General features: G+C 41.9%; 1 protein-coding gene across 3 annotated transcripts in view; it reads right to left on the bottom strand.

Annotated features, from left to right (window-relative positions):
• nalcn (sodium leak channel, non-selective) overlaps positions 1 to 19,925 on the bottom strand; it is a 327,441-nt gene that overhangs the window by 54,388 nt on the left and 253,128 nt on the right. For all 3 annotated transcript variants that reach the window (XM_041863638.1, XM_041863654.1, XM_041863648.1), the window contains 4 exons: positions 15,321 to 15,374; positions 11,616 to 11,736; positions 3,627 to 3,758; positions 401 to 568 (listed from right to left, as the gene is read on the bottom strand). In XM_041863638.1, the coding sequence (XP_041719572.1) occupies positions 401 to 568; positions 3,627 to 3,758; positions 11,616 to 11,736; positions 15,321 to 15,374 (475 nt within the window). The remainder of the gene's footprint in view (positions 1 to 400; positions 569 to 3,626; positions 3,759 to 11,615; positions 11,737 to 15,320; positions 15,375 to 19,925) is intronic.

Below are 19,925 nucleotides of genomic sequence, written 5' to 3'. Positions count from 1 at the left end.
ATTTTGTCAAAATAATCACTGTGTGTCTCACATGGTGCATTTCCACAATCAGGCTTAGCTCCTGAGTTTGGCCCAAAATGTATCCACTGTGTATACATGTAAGGTGAAAGTGTATGTGAGTGTTTTTACTAAATGTGGTTCAAGTGTCTACATCGGGCCTGATCCAGAGTTGAGATGAGTGCAAACCCCTCAGACTCTCGCATAAATCATGCATTGATGTCAATTGAAACTTGAGTTAAGCAGGTGGACCTCAAGTAAGAATGTTGCTCATTGCGCATTTATTTGTGTATGCATGTGCATGTCTATCTGTGAGTATGTGTATGTATACAAGCCTGTGTATGTGTTTCTTAGTGCGTTTATCTAGAAGTGCAAGTGAGCACACAGTGTGACCACCACTAACCAGGAAAATCTCCTTGAAGCCCTTGATGACTTCCCGCACCACCTTCCTCATCTGGGGCACCAGTTTAAAGATGCGTAGGGGGCGAAGACACCTCAGCATCATCAACAGCTGAGCCCCAGACTCCGGAGGCACGTTAGGAGGCAGCCAGCACAGGAAGATCAGACTACACTGGAAGAGAGAAAGAAAGGAAGGGAGAGAGAGAGAGAGAGAGAGAGAGAGAGAGAGAGAGAGAGAGAGAGAGAGAGAAAGGGGGGAGGAAGATAAGAAGAAGAGGTAGAGAGAGGGAAAGGGAGAAGGAGGAAGAGAGAAGGAGGGAGAGGAGAGAGAGAGAGAGAGAGAGAGAGAGAGAGAGAGAGAGAGAGAGAGAGAGAGAGAGAGAGAGAGAGGGAGGGAGGGAGGGAGGGAGGGAGGGAGGGAGGGAGGGAGGGAGGGAGATGTCATTAGAAACTCAGGTCCTGACCTGGCCTTTCTAACCAAACAGTAAAACGACAAAGCCCATCGGACACTCTGTGTTGCCCTTTTACATGCTATACAATCACCAACATCTCAAAGCTAAGAACACAATCATACAACACCACTAATTTTCACTACACCATCCCACAGCCAAACACACTGGTCACCTTCCAGTTAAGACAGGATCACGCTTTGATCTCAGTTTTTCCCTTAGATTATATTTGAGGCGGGATGACCCTTAATGCAACATCCAGGACTTCAGGCAGCAACATTGTCGATTGACACCTATAGAGGCAAAACTCATTTAGGTAAGAGGAGGCAATAGAGCTAGGCAGGGAGGTAAGGGGCTGCTCTAGGCAGGGAGGTAAGGGGCTGCTACCCCCCGGTAATGGTAAGGGAAACACTGGACCACTGTCTGTGTGGAGTGTGCCTGTCAGAGCTGTTAGAATCCAATTATAGAATCTATATGCAAATGACATTCCCAAACAAGTAAGGGAAGAGTTGTTTTGAAAGATGGACAAAAAAAAAAAACTGCTTGCAATAAACATGAAGAGAAATTATGATACCGACGCATCCCGACTAAATTAAGTTTATAGTCAGTCATTAAAAAGCTATCTTCAAAAGTTTAACTGCGTCGTCTTCCCAAACTCATTAGCAATAGCGTTAATCAAACAGTCTGCTTATTCTCACATGATTTAGCAAAGAAAATTATTTCCTCAAAGACCAACGATTGTTCACATTCATTTATTTAGGACATTGTAGACAACAAGACATCAATCAAACTTCTTAAGCAGAATTTATCTTTTCATTATTCTAACAAAAGGCATATTATGTCCTCTCCAAAGTCACAAGGAATACCCCTTATTGGGAGACAGAGCGAGAAAAGTGGTCTAGAAACATCAAGGTGTCTTCCAGAAGAATATACTTTACTTGAAAAGACAGTCAGAGACCTTGCTTTCTTTAGGTACAGTGGGGAAAAAAAGTATTTAGTCAGCCACCAATTGTGCAAGTTCTCCCACTTAAAAAGATGAGAGAGGCCTGTAATTTTCATCATAGGTACACGTCAACTATGACAGACAAAATGAGGAAAAAAATTCCATTGTAGGATTTTTAATGAATTTATTTGCAAATTATGGTGGAAAATAAGTATTTGGTCAATAACAAAAGTTTCTCAATACTTTGTTATATACCCTTTGTTGGCAATGACACAGGTCAAATGTTTTCTGTAAGTCTTCACAAGGTTTTCACACACTGTTGCTGGTATTTTGGCCCATTCCTCCATGCAGATCTCCTCTAGAGCAGTGATTTTTTGGGGCTGTCGCTGGGCAACACGGACTTTCAACTCCCTCCAAAGATTTTCTATGGGGTTGAGATCTGGAGACTGGCTAGGCCACTCCAGGACCTTGAAATGCTTCTTACGAAGCCACTCCTTCGTTGCCGGGCGGTGTGTTTGGGATCATTGTCATGCTGAAAGACCCAGCCACGTTTCATCTTCAATGCCCTTGCTGATGGAAGGAGGTTTTCACTCAAAATCTCACAATACATGGCCCCATTCATTCTTTCCTTTACACGGATCAGTCGTCCTGGTCCCTTTGCCGAAAAACAGCACCAAAGCATGATGTTTCCACCCCCATGCTTCACAGTAGGTATGGTGTTCTTTGGATGCAACTCAGAATTCTTTGTCCTCCAAACACAACGAGTTGAATTTTTACCAAAAAGTTCTATTTTGGTTTCATCTGACCATATGACATTCTCCCAATCCTCTTCTGGATCATCCAAATGCACTCTAAAAAACTTCAGATGGGCCTGGACATGTACTGGCTTAAGCAGGGGGACACGTATTTCACTGCAGGATTTGAGTCCCTGGCGGCGTAGTGTGTTACTGATGGTATGCTTTGTTACTTTGGTCCCCACTTTCTGCAGGTCATTCACTAGGTCCCCCCGTGTGGTTCTGGGATTTTTGCTCACCGTTCTTGTGATCATTTTGACCCCAAGGGGTGAGATCTTGCGTGGAGCCCCAGATCAAGGGAGATTATCAGTGGTCTTGTATGTCTTCCATTTCCTAATAATTGCTCCCACAGTTGATTTCCTCAAACCAAGCTGCTTACCAATTGCAGATTCAGTCTTCCCAACCTGGTGCAGGTCTACACTTTTGTTTCTGGTATCATTTGACAGCTCTTTGGTCTTGGCCATAGTGGAGTTTGGAGTGTGACTGTTTGAGGTTGTGGACAGGAGTCTTTTATACTGATAACAAGTTCAAACAGGTGCCATTAATACAGGTAACGAGTGGAGGACAGAGGAGCCTCTTAAAGAAGAAGTTACAGGTCTGTGAGAGCCAGAAATCTTGCTTGTTTGTAGGTGACCAAATACTTATTTTCCACCATAATTTGCAAATAAATTCATAAAAAATCCTACAATGTGATTTTCTGGAAAAACATTTCTCAATTTGTCTGTCATAGTTGACGTGTACCTATGATGAAAATTACAGGCCTCTCTCATCTTTTTAAGTGGGAGAACTTGCACAATTGGTGGCTGACTAAATACTTTTTTTTCCCCACTGTATATATCAAACGTATCATGTAAGAATCTCCCTTTGCAACATTTCCCCTCAGCAGGGAAAACTGGTTGCAATTACATATTGTGATACCTGAAAAAAAAAAGTGAGCTTTCTGGCGCAAAATGGCTGCTGTGGCATCACCCAGGTGGGTGCTACATATTGGTGGTGGATGAGGTGAGTTTCCCACATACAATGTAAAGTTCTTTGAATACTTACGAGGTAGATGAAGATGTCCATGACTCCTCCAAAGTCTCTGATGACGGCCGTGGGAGTGAAGAACAGGCCGTCCGCCATGATCTTCAGGTTCAGCTCGATACTCATGAAGATGACAAAGACATACTCTCCTATCTGAAACACACCAGATATTAAGCTCCAATAAATATTTTATTTATGTATTATTTCAACCTTTATGTATTCAGGTTGAAGCCTTGTCCCCATCATCTCTACATTAAAAAATCCCCATAAGAGAACCATTTGAAGAACACTTTTTGGTTGCAGGTTCATGGACCCCTAAAGTGGTCTATGAACCAAAAAGGGTTCTCCTATGGGCCCAACCGAATAACCCTTTTGGAACCCTTTTTTTTTAAAGAGTGTAAACCATCATCTCTGTGCCTGGTCCAAGTTAGCAGCACAATAAATTAATACAGAATGTAACTCTGTACAATAAGTTGTATGTATACTGAACAAAAATATAAACGCACCATGCAACAATTTCAAAGATTTTACTGAGTTACAGTTCATATAAGGAAATCAGTCAATTGAAATAAATTCATTAGGCCCTAATCTATGGATTTCACATGACTGGGAATACAGATATGCACCTGTTGGTCACAGATACCTTTTAAAAAATGTAGGGCCGTGGATGGGGCTGTTACGGTGACCGTATTACCGCCACACCGGCGGTCATGAGTCATGACGGCAGTCAAATTCCACGTGACCGTTTAGTCACGGTAATTACGCTTCTCCAAGCTCTGATACTGCTGATGGTCATTAGTAGCCTACCAAACTTGCTAACTGCCTGGTACTCAGTACTCTATTGTCCCTCTAATCACTCTGACATCGAAAATCTAATCAAACACTTCATGAGAGCCCATGCACTCTATAGGCTATGCAATTGCGTGAGAAAACAGAGTGATGGCCTCTATTAAAAAGAGGGTGATCCCATCAGCTTTCTATTGGCTAGGCCTACTATATATATTTCTCAACTTTCCTAATAATATGCACATTGCTTCTCTTTACAACAGGAGTATAGCCTACCTGGCTGGCATGAAAATGAACCATGGGAAAAGTGTCCTCCATTTGCTATTTACTGTAAGTACATAGATGACATGTCTTTTTTTCCGCTGCCCCTGTTTCCAAACAGGCTGATGATAATTGTCCATTCTAAATCAAAACAAATTTCACACATATATTATTTAGTATATGTAAAGACAATATTCAATCAAGAATAGTGTGATGGGTGACAATATTAGCCTATTATTTGTGAATGATATATTATCACTTGTGAATGATGCCCAGCTTAAGGCAAGAAAAGCGCAACTTTTTCAAATCATAGTCACACACCTCATGTAGCCTAGCCCATAGGTGTATATGTTTTGATAAGGTTTGTATCACAACTAAAGTGGCTGAATAACTTCTTAAAATGAAGCACATTAATCCTCTTTACAACGGGTGTAGAGCCTAACTGGCATACATACGCAGCGCATGAGTTTCAAGTTTGGGGAAGATAATTTTCAGCAGAAAAATGCACCTTTGTAATAAAAGTAATACATGCATAATCACATTTGTGGTCACTTTCCTGCTAACGTGAAGAAATACCCTAATAAATTATCAACAATTGAAGCTAAATGCTCTCATCTGTTGTGTTAGGTTCATTGATTAAAACAGGGTTTTTGATGCTAGTGGTTGTATTAATTTGGGATCTATCGCGTCCCACAACTGTCCCAGACTATGTTTGAAATATTTATTTCTCGCACAGAATATAATAGGTCGCCTTCCGTGTGGCGCAGCGGTCTAAGGCACTGCAACACAGTGCTTGACGTGTCACTACAGACCCGGGTTCGATCCCAGGCTGGCGGCGCACAATTGGCCCAGCATCGTCCGGGTTAGGGAAGGGTTTGGCCGGCCAGGATTTCCTTGTCCCATCGCGCTCTAGCAACTCCTTGTGGTGGGCCGGGCGCCTGCAAGCTGACTTTGGTCGCCAGCTGGACGGTGTTTCCTCTGACACATTGGTGCGGCTGGCTTCCGGGTTAAGCGAGCAGTGTGTCAAGAAGCAGTGTGGCTTGGCAGGGTCGTGTTTCGGAGGACGCATGGCTCTCGACATTCGCCTCTCCCAAGTCCGTAGGGGATTTGCAGCGATGGGACAAGAATGTAACTGCCAATTGGGGAGAAAAAGCGGGTGAAAGTACAAAAAAAAGAAAAGAAGAATGGGTCGACTTTTGTACTATGGCGGATAGTAGATTGACATAGGCTAATGCTTTTGCTGTTTGTTAGGCCTACTCATCTTGTTGGCTGATGAAAAGTAAATGTGGACTGTTCTTCCAATTTCTTCAATATGTGTCTCAGAATTGAATAAGGACACGAGCAGTTGCGTCCCCAATGTCTGACTTCACGTGTAGCCTGTGAGAAAGACCCGATCACGTGATGGAGAGCCATGTGAGTTCTTCTGCAGGCATTACGGCCACACAAAAGGGATGCAGCCGGGAAATTCGAGGCATTATCAAGTGCTTGTCAAATTGTGAATGAGAGACTGATGAAGTGTGTACAGCTACAGCCTGCGCAAAAAACAAAGCAGAGCTCATGCCTTTCATGCAACTTTTTCAAATCATCATTAGAGTTGCATCATACAGCCTTTGAATGTATTAAAAATCTAAACATATAGCTCAACATTTGTATCACAACTAAAGTTACAGAAATAACTCTAAATTAAGCATATAGTAGTACCTGTTTCTTTGTTAACAGCTCAACACAGAATAGCCACATGTGCGCAATCCCTCAAATCGTTTGGAGACAATATCCTTTCTATGTAAAATTGTATTCTTGATACTATAAAATAATATAAAATAATGCCACGAAATTCTAAGCAAATCTTGTCTGCTAAATTAACTAGTGTAGCCCACAGCCACATGGCATAGCCAGATCAGGGCCTAACATAAGGACACCTCAGAGTATGCTATTCTGTTATTCTGAAATAGACTACATTTTATTCATATCATGTTTCTTTAGACCTGTCTAAAATAAATAATGGATTTATTGTGATGGTTTAGGCTATATTACATGGATTTATTAGACTTTCTAAAATGTAGATGTTCCAAAGGTCTGTATCAGTGGCTTGTAGGCTATGCGTGGAAGCCAGGAGATGCTAAATGTGTTTATGTTAATTAACAGTCAATTACCGTGTTATTTGCTTGACAATCACCGGTTGACAAAAGGTCATGACCACCACAGCCCTAGCTGTGTTTATATTTTTGTTCAGTGTACAAAAGAGTTATATACATAAATACATACAGTACATGATTATCTGCACAATTAAAAACATCAAAAGCAATATGTCCATTATCCTTTTCACATGTGAGTTCCAAATATCTCTAACGGTCGCCCCAGCGTGAGTTGTTTTATGCACGTGATGTCAGAATGCACTCACTGTTCCAAAATGTGATTGTTACGCAATAGGACAGTTAACACACACTGCCTGCTAATTATCTATAGGCTATGTTTCAACTTGTCAATTTCAAATTATTTTCTAACACGTTTTATTTTCTAACAACAGTTTGAATTGAGGTGTGTTCCGCCTCCTCATTAATTCACATAAAAGTAGCCCATTTCAGTGTAGCGGACAATTTATGTTTGAGGCTTTACTGAGCTGGACAAACTTCTCTCTTCGAGGAGAGTCCAAGCACTTCCCTAGTGTTTCCGCAGATCAAGTATGCAGACATTTACAAAGTTTTGCACGAACTGGCACATTTTCTGGCTGGCGCTCGCAGTGCCTTCATTGTTGTTTTCCATACAAATAATAACTTTGGACATATGTGCGTTCCTATCAAAGTAAGTGCCTTATTTTCTGTAAAGTGCCTTGCAAAAGTATTCATCCCCCTTGGCATTTTTCCTATTTTGTTGCATTACAACCTGTAATTTAAATGGATTTTTTTTTGGATTTCATGTAATGGACATACACAAAATAGTCCAAATTGGTGAAGTGAAATGAAAAAAATAACTAGCATTTTTCCTATTTTGTTGCCTTACAACCTGGAATTAATATTGATTTTTTGGGGGTTTGTATCATTTGATTTACACAACATGCCTACCACTTTGAAGATGCAAAATATATATTTTTTTGTGGAACAAACAAGAAATAAGACAAAGAAACTGAAAACTTGAGCGTGCATAACTATTCACCCCCCAAAGTCAATATTTTGTAGAGCCACCCTTTGCAGCAATTACAGCTGCAAGTCTCTTGGGGTATGTCTCTATAAGCTTGGCACATCTAGCCACTAGGATTTTTGCCTATTCTTCAAGACAAAACTGCTCCAGCTCCTTCAAGTTGGATGGGTTCCGCTGGTGTACAGCAACCTTTAAGTCATACCACATATTCTCAATTGGATTGAGGTCTGGGCTTTGACTAGGCCATTCAAAGACATTTAAATGTTTCCCCTTAAACCACTTGAGTGTTGCGTTAGCAGTATGCTTAGGGTCATTGTCCTGCTGGAAGGTGAACCTCCGTCCCAGTCTCAAATCTCTGGAAGACTGAAACAGGTTTCCGTCAAGAATTTCCCTGTATTTAGCGCCATCCATCATTCCTTCAATTCTGACCAGTTTCCCAGTCCCTGTCGATGAAAAACATCCCCACAGCATGGTGGTGGCAGCATCATGCTTCACTGTGGGGATGGTGTTCTCGGGGTGATGAGAGGTGTTGGGTTTGCGCCAGAAATAGTGTTTTCCTTGATGGCCAAAAACCTCTATTTTAGTCTCATCTGACCAGAGTACCTTCTTCCATATGTTTGGGGAGTCTCCCAAATGCCTTTTAGTGAACACCAAACAAGTAATTTTGTTAATTCCACTTCACCAATTTGGACTATTTTCTGTATGTCCTTTACATGAAATCAAAATAGAAATATATTTAAATTACAGGTTGTAATACAACAAAATAGGAAAACCGCCAAGGAGGATGAATACTTTAGGAAGGCACTGTATGCACGCTCAAGATTTCTGTTTTCTTATTTCTTGTTTGTTTCACCCCCAAAAACTATTTTGCATCTTCAAAGTGGTAGGCATGTTGTGTAAATCAAATGATACAAACCCCCAAACAATCCATTTTAATTCCAGGTTGTAAGGCAACAAAATAGGAAAAATGCCAAGGGGGGTGAATACTTTCGCAAGCCACAGTATATCGTGTTGTCGTTTCTACTGTAGTATATATACAGTGGGGAGAACAAGTATTTGATACACTGCCGATTTTGCAGGTTTTCCTACTTACAAAGCATGTAGAGGTCTGTAATTTTTATCATAGGTACACTTCAACTGTGAGAGACGGAATCCAAAAACAAAAATCCAGAAAATCACATTGTCTGAGTTTTTAATAATTAATTTGCATTCTATTGCATGACATAAGTATTTGATACATCAGAAAAGCAGAACTTAATATTTGGTACAGAAACCTTTGTTTGCAATTACAGAGATCATACGTTTCCTGTAGGTCTTGACCAGGTTTGCACACACTGCAGCAGGGATTTTGGCCCACTCCTCCATACCTTCTCCAGATCCTTCAGGTTTTGGGGCTGTTTTGGGGCTGTTCTCCCCACTGTATATGTATGCATAGACCATAATGTATTTACAGTTTTATTCACATGTTTTCAAGTACTGGTGACAAATAATGTATTCTGATTATTGCATAGATTGTAATGGACACCTATGATGTGTGTAAAATAATTCTTTTGAAGGTTGTACTGATTATAATCAGCTAATGCTTAGCTATTTGCCAGCTAAGTGTGGCGCCATGTTTGTTGACATTATACAATGAATTCTGGGTGTCCCGCAAACGTCTGTCAGAGCAAAGATGTTATATTGAGGTGAAAGAATTGTTCACTCATCTTTCGAGTAAACTTCTGGAAGTGAATGAAGGGAAGTGAATGATCGTCGACGACACACCCCCTTCAACATGCATACTGCAAACAGACGAAACTCATCTTGTCTCTTATTATCTTTGGTTGACGGAAGAAAAAAACATTGCGGCGTGCACAAACTACCCATCGTCGGATTACTTTCGATTTCTAGGAAGTGTTTTACTCAATTATTTAGCTCAATGGTGAGCTCAACCATGATGTGATGAATTATAAACAGTCATTGCTATTAGCTAATTCATATTGTGGTTTCTGTCAGCGGAGAGTTATCTAAATATGCTTGTGTTACTTCAGTCTTTCCTCAGTTGGCGCTAGGACAAATGTAGCCTACACTTTCCGGTTTGGAGGATTGTGTTATGCTGTCGCTACTTCTGTGAATGTCTGAACATTGCATCCAAAAATAAACTGGCCACATTCAGGACATAACTTTGTAAGGACTGTGTTTGTGCTAAATGTTTCTGTGAAAAAACAGTGTGGCCAGCTCAAATCCTGACTGTTGCGTCAATCGAAACTGGACCTTCTAAATAAGCGTTCCAATCACACTGGTTTGAGCGTACGCTGCAGGGACCACTGTCGAATGATCACACCCGTTTGTTGGTACGTGTGAAAAGGTTAATCCATCCCTCCATCCTTCCTCCAACCCACTCATCCATCTATCTGTTCGTCTTTCTGTGCATCCCTATGTTTTTCATCTAGCCAGTGGTCACCAACCGGTCGATCTTCAAGGCATTCTTAGTCGATCACCAAACATTTCTGTAGAAAAGCCTAAGATAAAGGCTTGTGCTCCATTTTTGGCTTGGCGGTAGGTGCACTTGATTCAGAAGCCCTGTGCACCAGGTAGGCAAAGTGTCCCCATTTTGAACCATTTAATTTCTGAAAAGACAAACTCCACCTACCTGGCGGACAGGGAGATCTGTGGCTAAATCGAGTGTGCCTACTGCACTGGTCAATCGGATAGCTCATATCACCGTGCCTACAGCTTCCACGACCCTGGCCACAGCAAAGTGAGCCTACGTGAGATTTCATAACTTTTAAAACCATGACCAGAGAGAGACTGTCAAAGAATACAGCAAAGATCTGCTGTTTTTATGAGTGAGTTCATGTCTAAGTTTATTCAGCACTGTCAACAATGTTTTTACTCAACACTATTACAAAACATAAAACGCGCTTTTCCCTACTTCCAATCACACTGCAGCTGCAATGAATGAGTAGCCAAGTGTATCAATAGTCCATAATTTTTATTATTATTAGCAGCTCGTCATGTCTATTTTAATATCAAGGAATATTTCACTTTATCTGGTCATAGGAACAACATGAATTTGTGCATGAGGCAGATGTGGTGCGACTCGAGTTTCGCAGGTGGAAGACTGTTTTTCTGGTCAGTCTCACCGGAAGAAAGGAAGGCGAGAGCAGGGACCGTGAGAGGCGGACCCTCTGCTGCTCTCTCCCTCCCTCCGCTGAGACTAATGGTATGTTCAAAACAACTAGGAACTCGGAAATGTCCGATTTCCGACTTCAGTGCGTTCAAGACAACTGGGAACTCAGAAAAAATACTAGATCCGACTGGGAAAAATTGTTTTGAACGGTCATCCAACTTCCAAGTCGGAAACTCTGGCATCTTCATAGGGCTCCGACTTTCGGACCTGTAGATCACTGACGTCGTTTTTTTCTCCCAGAGTTCCCAGTTGTCTTGAAAACACCATGACCATCAGATGCAGGTACCATCAGTCCAGTAAAATAAAAAAGCTGTGCCTCGTAAGTGCTACACCAACTGATCTATTTTGTTATCAAAGCTGGATTTTTGAAATATAATATGGTCTGAGAAGAACAACATTGGCAGGCCAGGCATATAGCCAGTATGCTGTGTGATAATGTATTAGGCCTACTGCACCAACCTCATTCCTACAGAACTGTTTTTATTAGGTAAAAAAAAATCTGAGCGGTAGATCTCAGCTTGCTTTTTCACTGCGAAAGTGATCTTGACTCAGAAAAGGTTGGTTACCAGTGGTCTACAAAGTATGCTGTATGCGTGTGTGTGTGTGTGTGTGTGTGTGGTGGACATGGATGGCAGCTACAGTACATCAGTTACCTGTAGTGTGGGTACGTGCATGACCCTTGTGAAAGGAGACTCAAACATCATGGAGATACAGGAGCAGATGGTCACTACGATCATCACCCAATCTAGATAGGTGACCAGCCCCAGGAGATCACTGAGGAAAAAAGAACACACACAGGCACACAACACACACACATACACGCACACGCAGACATACAGGCATACAGGCATGTACACACACGCGTGCAGACACACAGACACACATACACACAAAAACAGGCATAAACACACACTAGTTTAGTAAGGAACACACAAATGCAGATCCTTATTAGACCCATCACTGCAGTGTGGGTTGTAAGTGGGCCATGCTACTTTTGCATTAGTTCTGATGAAATAATCTGTTTTATAAAACCGCACACACAGATTCCATAATTAGTGGGATCATCTAAGGACTGTGATTGAGTGTGCATGAGTGTGTGTGTGTGTGTGTGTTCGCGAGCTTGCACGTATGCATAGTTTGTCTTTGTGCAATGTGTCTGTATGCTAATGCTGGGATGTTTGTGTGCGCTCGTGCATGCATATGTATCCGACCGCACTGCAGCCCTACAGCACCATCCCAGCTAGATCTGTATGAAAGTCCCCTGGCACCCAGATAGACCCTGATAGAAATTAATTTCTCTCTTCGTTTGATAATCAGAGCTGGAGCCTGGGAACCTGGGCAGAACTCCAATCAGTTTATGTAATGTCAAAAAACCTATTTCACAGCTTTTAAGTTTTGAAATCTTCATCCCTCATACAGTGAGGGAAAAAGTATTTGATCCCCTGCTGATTTTGTACGTTTGCCCACAGACAAAGACATGATCAGTCTATAATTTTAATGGTAGGTTTATTTGAACAGTGAGAGACAGAATAACAACAAAATAATCCAGAAAAACAAATGTCAAAAATGTTGGGTTCTCACCCAAGATTTGACAGTACATGGCCCCGTCCATCGTCCTTTTGATGCGGTGAAGTTGTCCTGTCCCCTTAGCAGAAAAACACCCCCAAAGCATAATGTTTCCACCTCCATGTTTGACGGTGGGGATAGTGTTCTTGGGGTCATAGGCAGCATTCCTCCTCCTCCAAACACGGCGAGTTGAGTTGATGCCAAAGAGCTCCATTTTGGTCTCATCTGACCACAACACTTTCACCCAGTTCTCCTCTGAATCATTCAGATGTTCATTGGCAAACTTCAGACGGCCCTGTATATGTGCTTTCTTGAGCATGGGGACCTTGCGGGCGCTGCATGATTTCAGTCCTTCACGGCGTAGTGTGTTACGTAGTGTGTTTTCTTGGTGACTATGGTCCCAGCTGCCTTGAGATCATTGACAAGATCCTCCCGTGTAGTTCTGGGCTGATTCCTCACCATTCTCATGATCATTGCAACTCCACGAGGTGAGATCTTGCATGGAGCCCCAGGCAGAGGGAGATTGACAGTTCTTTTGTGTTTCTTCCATTTGCGAATAATCACACCAACTGTTGTCACCTTCTCACCAAGCTGCTTGGCGATGGTCATGTAGCCCATTCCAGCCTTGTGTAGGTCTACAATCTTGTCCCTGACATCCTTGGAGAGCTCTTTGGTCTTGGCCATGGTGGAGAGTTTGGAATCTGATTGATTGATTGCTTCTGTGGACAGGTGTCTTTTATACAGGTAACAAGCTGAGATTAGGAGCACTCCCTTTAAGAGTGTGCTCCTAATCTCAGCTCATTACCTGTATAAAAGACACCTGGGAGCCAGAAATCTTTCTGATTGAGTGGGGGTCAAATACTTATTTCCCTCATTAAAATGCAAATCAATTTATAACATTTTTGACATGTATTTTTCTGGATTTTCTTGTTGTTATTCTGTCTCTCACTGATCAAATAAACCTACCATTAAAATTATAGACTGACCATTTCTCTGTCAGTGGGCAAACGTACAAAATCAGCAGGGGATCAAATACTTTTTTCCCTCACTGTAAGAGATTGGTATTGTTTTTAGATACAGTTGAAGTCGGAAGTTTACATACACATAGGTTGGAGTCATTAAAACTTGTTTTTCAACCACTCCACAAATTTCTCGTTAACAAACTATAGTTTTGGCAAGTCGGTTAGGACATCTACTTTGTGCATGACACAAGTAATTTTTCAAACAATAGTTTACAGACAGATTATTTCACTTATAATTCACTGTATCACAATTCCAGTGGGTCAGAAGTTTACATACACTAAGTTGACGGTGCCTTTAAACAGCTTGGAAAATTCCAGAAAATTATGTAATGGCTTTAGAAGCTTCTGATAGGCTAATTGACATCATTTGAGTCAATTGGAGGTGTACCTGTGGATGTATTTCAAGGCCTACCTTCAAACTCAGTGCCTCTTTGCTTGACATCATGGGAAAATCAAAAGAAATCAGCCAAGACCTCAGAAAATAAATTGTAGATCTCCACAAGTCTGGTTCATCCTTGGGAGCAATTTCCAAACGCCTGAAGGTACCACGTTGATCTGTACAAACAATAGTACGCAAGTATAAACACCATGGGACCACGCAGCCGTCATACCGCTCAGGAAGGAGACGCGTTCTGTCTCCTAGAGATGAACGTACTTTGGTGCAAAAAGTGCAAATCAATCCCAGAACAACAGCAAAGGACCTTTTGAAGATGCTGGAGGAAACAGGTACAAAAGTCTCTATATCCACAGTAAAACGAGTCCTATATCGACATAACCTGAAAGGCCGATCAGCAAGAAGCCACTTCTCCAAAACTGCCAGAAAAAAGCCAGACTACGGTTTGCAACTGCACATGGGGACAAAGATCATACTTTTTGGAGAAATGTCGTCTGGTCTGATGAAACAAAAATAGAACTGTTTGGCCATAATGACCATCGTTATGTTTGGAGGAAAAACGGGGTGGCTTGCAAGCCGAAGAACACCATCCCAACCGTGAAACACGGGGTTGGCAGCATCATGCTGTGGGGGTGCTTTGCTGCAGGAGGGACTGGTGCACTTCACAAAATAGATGGCATCATGAGGAAGGAAAATTATGTGGATATATTGAAGCAATATCTCAAGACATCAGCCAGGAAGTTAAAGCTTGGTTGCAAATGGGTCTTCCAAATGGACAATGACCCCAAGCATACTTCCAAAGTTGTGGCAAAATGGCTTAAGGACAAAAAAGTCAAGGTATTGGAGTGGCCATCACAAAGCCCTGACCTCAATCCTATAGAAAATGTGTGGGCAGAACTGAAAAAGCATGTGCGAGCAAGGAGGCCAACAAACCTGACTCAGTTACACCAGCTCTGTCATGAGGAATGGGCCAAAATTCACCCAACTTATTGTGGGAAGCTTGTGGAAGGCTATCCGAAACGTTTGATCCAAGTTAAACAATTTAAAGGCAATGCTACCAAATACTAATTGAGTGTATGTAAACTTCTGACCCACTGGGAATGTGATGAAAGAAATAAAATCTGAAATAAATCATTCTCTTTACTATATTCTGACATTTCACATTCTTAAAATAAAGTGGTGATCCTAACTGACCTAAGACAGGACATTTTTAGTAGGATTAAAGTCAGGAATTGTGAAAAACTGAGTTGAAATGCATTTGGCTAAATTGTATATAAACTTACGACTTCAACTGTAAATAGCAAGACAAAAGAAAATAAACAACCCGATTATGCAATGTTAACCCATCAACAAATCAATGGGAGTAGAAGACTTACTAAAGCTGGTGGTATTTGGAGTTCACCGCTCCTGTTATAGGATCTGTTTTCGATCTGGACAAAAATGGACAAACAAATAGACATGAATACAGATTATATTTTCTTTTTCATAGCATGTGTTGATAAAACAGCAGTTTTTATTTTTCTGTTCAGCTGTTCATTAATGTAGCAAAGTTTGGGTAGCACTTTACATTGCAGCACAGAATAAATGGGTATTAACATAGTAGTAGAGTGCCTTGAGCTATAGTCAATTCAAATGTTTTTCATTGGTAGAGCCTTGTTCTTGAACACTTCTGCCTTGGTTGGTGAGCACCCCTCCTCTTTTCCATTGTTTGCTTACATGCAAGTCATCCTAACTATTTAAGTGTTAAACTTATTACAACTCATCCTAAGACATTCTGATGGTTTAACATTCTGTTAGGGGGTAGATCAGCTTTAATATTGCAGATAGATTTTAACTTCCATCAATGTAATTGTCTGCATCACTTCCAATCCCCCATATATTATTTTTTCGCTAATATAGATATATATATATATACACACAGTGAGGGAAAAAAGTATTTGATCCCCTGCTGATTTTGTACGTTTGCCCACTGACAAAGAAATGATCAGTCTATAATGTTAATGGTAGGTTTATTTGAACAGTGAGAGACAGACTAACAACAACAAAATCCAGAAAAACGCATGTCAAAAATGTTATACATTGATTTGCATTTTAATGAGGGAAATAAGTATTTGACCCCTCTCAATCAGAAAGATTTCTGGCTCCCAGGTGTCTTTTATACAGGTAACGAGCTGAGATTAGGAGCACACTCTTAAAGGGAGTGCTCCTAATCTCAGTTTGTTACCTGTATAAAAGACACCTGTCCACAGAAGCAATCAATCAATCAGATTCCAAACTCTCCACCGTGGCCAAGACCAAAGAGCTCTCCAAGGATGTCAGGGACAAGATTGTAGACCTACACAAGGCTGGAATGGGCTACAAGACCATCGCCAAGCAGCTTGGTGAGAAGGTGACAATAGTTGGTGCGATTATTCGCAAATGGAAGAAACACAAAATAACTGTCAATCTCCCTCGGCTTGGGGCTCCATGCAAGATCTCACCTCGTGGAGTTGCAATGATCATGAGAACGGTGAGGAATCAGCCCAGAACTACACGGGAGAACCTTGTCAATGATCTCAAGGCAGCTGGGACCATAGTCACCAAGAAAACAATTGCTAACGCACTACGCCGTGAAGGACTGAAATCCTGCAGCGCCCGCAAGGTCCCCCTGCTCAAGAAAGCACATATACAGGCCCGTCTGAAGTTTGCCAATGAACATCTGAATGATTCAGAGGAGAACTCTGTGAAAGTGTTGTGGATGAGACCAAAATGGAGCTCTTTGGTATCAACTCAACTCGCCGTGTTTGGAGGAGGAGGAATGCTGCCTATGACCCCAAGAACACCATCCCCACCGTCAAACATGGAGGTGGAAACATTATGCTTTGGGGGTGTTTTTCTGCTAAGGGGACAGGACAACTTCACCGCATCAAAAGGACGATGGACGGGCCATGTACCGTCAAATCTTGGGTGAGAACCTCCTTCCCTCAGCCAGGGCATTGAAATTGGGTCGTGGATGGGTATTCCAGCATGACAATGACCCAAAACACACGGCCAAGGCAACAAAGGAGTGGCTCAAGAAGAAGCACATTAAGGTCCTGGAGTGGGCTAGCCAGTCTCCAGACCTTAATCCCATAGAAAATCTGTGGAGGGAGATGAAGGTTCGAGTTGCCAAACGTCGGCCTCGAAACCTTAATGACTTGGAGAAGATCTGCAAAGAGGAGTAGGACAAAATCCCTCCTGAGATGTGTGCAAACCTGGTGGCCTACTACAAGAAATGTCTGACCTCTGTGATTGCCAACAAGGGTTTTGCCACCAAGTACTAAGTCATGTTTTGCAGAGGGGTCAAATACTTATTTCCCTCATTAAAATGCAAATCAATTTATAACATTTTTTGACATTCGTTTTTCTGGATTTTTTTGTTGTTATTCTGTCTCTCACTGTTCAAATAAACCTACCATTAAAATTATAGACTGATCATTTCTTTGTCAGTGGGCAAACATACAAAATCAGCAGGGGATCAAATACTTTTTTCCCTCACTGTATATATATATATATATATATATATATATATATATATATATATATATATATATATATATATATATATATATATATATATATATATATATATATAGACACTTCCTTATTTTCCATGAAAACATACATGGAATGAATTTGAATAGGAAATATAGCAAAACTTATAGTAAATGTAGTCATTGACAACGTTAGAAATAATGATTTTTAATTGAAATAATAATTGTGTCCTTCAAACTTTGCTTTCGTCAAAGAATCCTCCACACTTAGACAATCCAAAATGTGTGATCCAAGATGGGGTAGTAGTGCGGTCGTGTATTGTGTTGTGTCCTCGTGTAAATAGCCAGTTTTTTTAGTTTTTTGTCTTTTATTCGTATATATTTCTCTATCTCACTTTCCATCCTTTAACTAAATCTACTTTCCTGCAACCACCTCATCCAATGTGGAACGGATTCTATTATTTCTTTATTTTTATCAAGAACCTACGGCTGAAACTAGCCAGCTAGCCAGCTAACTAGCTACTTGCTATTAGCCACTGTTAGCGGTCTTCACCACCGTCAATAGCCTGCACTACCTACCAGACAGCTCTAGCCTGGACAATTATCGGCCAGTCTGCACAGCGTGCTATCGACCCAGAGCATATCGGATTTTCTGCCGGAATCCCTGAATCACTGGACCTTAACACCGGACCATCGCAACTAGCTAGCTGCAACCGCATGGCTGTTGTTGGCTAATCACATCTTCCCGACGTACCAGTTAGCCTTGAGCTAGCCTCGAGCCAGGCCCATCTCCCGGCTATCTACCTCTCTGTCAACCGGACGGGACCTCCTAGTGTCGACACAGAGCCCCGCCGATCCATCACGACTGGTCTGCCGATGTTATCATCTGATGTGGTTTCAAAAGGCTTCCCGTTGCGACGACCACGAAGATCCATCTGCTAGCCCCGGCCCGCTAGCACGCGCAATCAACAGCAGTGCCTCCTGCTCGCCTGTGCTTTAGCAGCCTACGATCTGCTCCCAGACTTACTTAGTGCTGTTCACTGGACCTTATGATCACTCAGCTACACAGCTAATGCCTGCTGGACTGTTCCTTTACACGGTACCCCATCCTGTTTATCTGTTTAGCCTCAGCCCAAACTTTCATCGCCATTACCAGTTGTTGTTTTAGCCCTCTCGAATAACACCTGTGATTGCGTTATGCCTCTCTCCCATGTCAATATGCCTAGCCTATTGCTGTTTGGATTAGTTCTTATTATACAATTTCACTGTAGAGCCCCAAGTTCAGCTCAACCAGCCTCAGAGAGCTCCTTTGTCCCACCCCCCATACACGCGGAGACCGGCTCAATCGGTACCTCCAGTGATGCTATCTCTTTCATAGTTACCCAAATGCTTAGGTGTACCTCCACTGTACTCATATCCTTGCATATCCTTGTCTGTACATAATGCCCTGGATCTATTCTACAACACCCGAAAATCTGCCCCTTTTCTCTGTACCCAACGCACTAGAAGACAGTTCTTAAAGCCTTTAGCCATATCCTTATTCTATTCCTCCTCTGTTCCTCTGGTGATGTAGAGGTTAACCCAGGCCCTGTAGCCCCCAGTATCACTCCTACCCCCCCAGGCGCTATCATTTGTTGACTTCTGTAACCGTAAAAGCCTTGGTTTCTTGCATGTTAACATCAGAAGTCTCCTCCCCAAGTTTGAGTTATTCACTGCGTTAGCACACTCTGCCAACACTGATGTTCTAGCAGTGTCTGAATCTTGGCTTAGGAAGGTCACCAAAAATTCAGAAATTTCCATTCCGAACGACAACATTTTCCATCTAGATATAACTGCCAAAGGGGGCGGAGTTGCAATCTACTGCAGAGCTCTATCATACTATCCAGGTCTGTGCCCAAACAGTTTGAGCTTCTACTTCTAAAAATCCATCTTTCCAGAAATAAGTCTCTTACTGTTGCCGCTTGCTACACCAGTCTGAAATATGGCTTTTTCTTTGCAACTCTGCCTAGAAGGTCAGCATCCCAGAGTCGCCTCTTCACTGTTGACGTTGAGACTGGTGTTTTGCGGGTACTATTTAATGATGCTGCCAGTTGAGGACCTGTGAGGCGTCTGTTTCTCAAACTAGACACTCTAATGTATTTGTCCTCTTGCTCAGCTGTGCACCGGGGCCTCCCGCTCCTCTTTCTATTCTGGTTAGAGACAGTTTGTGCTGTTCTGTGAAGGGAGTAGTACACAGCGTTGTACGAGATCTTCAGTTTCTTGGCAATTTCTCGCATGGAATAGCCTTCATTTCTCAGAACAAGAATAGACCGACGAGTTTCAGAAGAACATTTTTTTCTGGCCATTTTGAGCCTGTAATCGAACCCACATTTGCTGATGTTCCAGATACTCAACTAGTCTCAAGAAGGCCAGTTTTATTGCTTCTTTAATCAGCAAATTTTTCAGCTGTGCTAACATAATTGCAAAAGG

The sequence above is a fragment of the Coregonus clupeaformis genome, chromosome 40 (assembly GCF_020615455.1).
Source record: "Coregonus clupeaformis isolate EN_2021a chromosome 40, ASM2061545v1, whole genome shotgun sequence".
Classification (NCBI taxonomy): Eukaryota; Metazoa; Chordata; class Actinopteri; order Salmoniformes; family Salmonidae; genus Coregonus; species Coregonus clupeaformis.
This window is presented reverse-complemented; position numbering and strand designations above follow the sequence as displayed.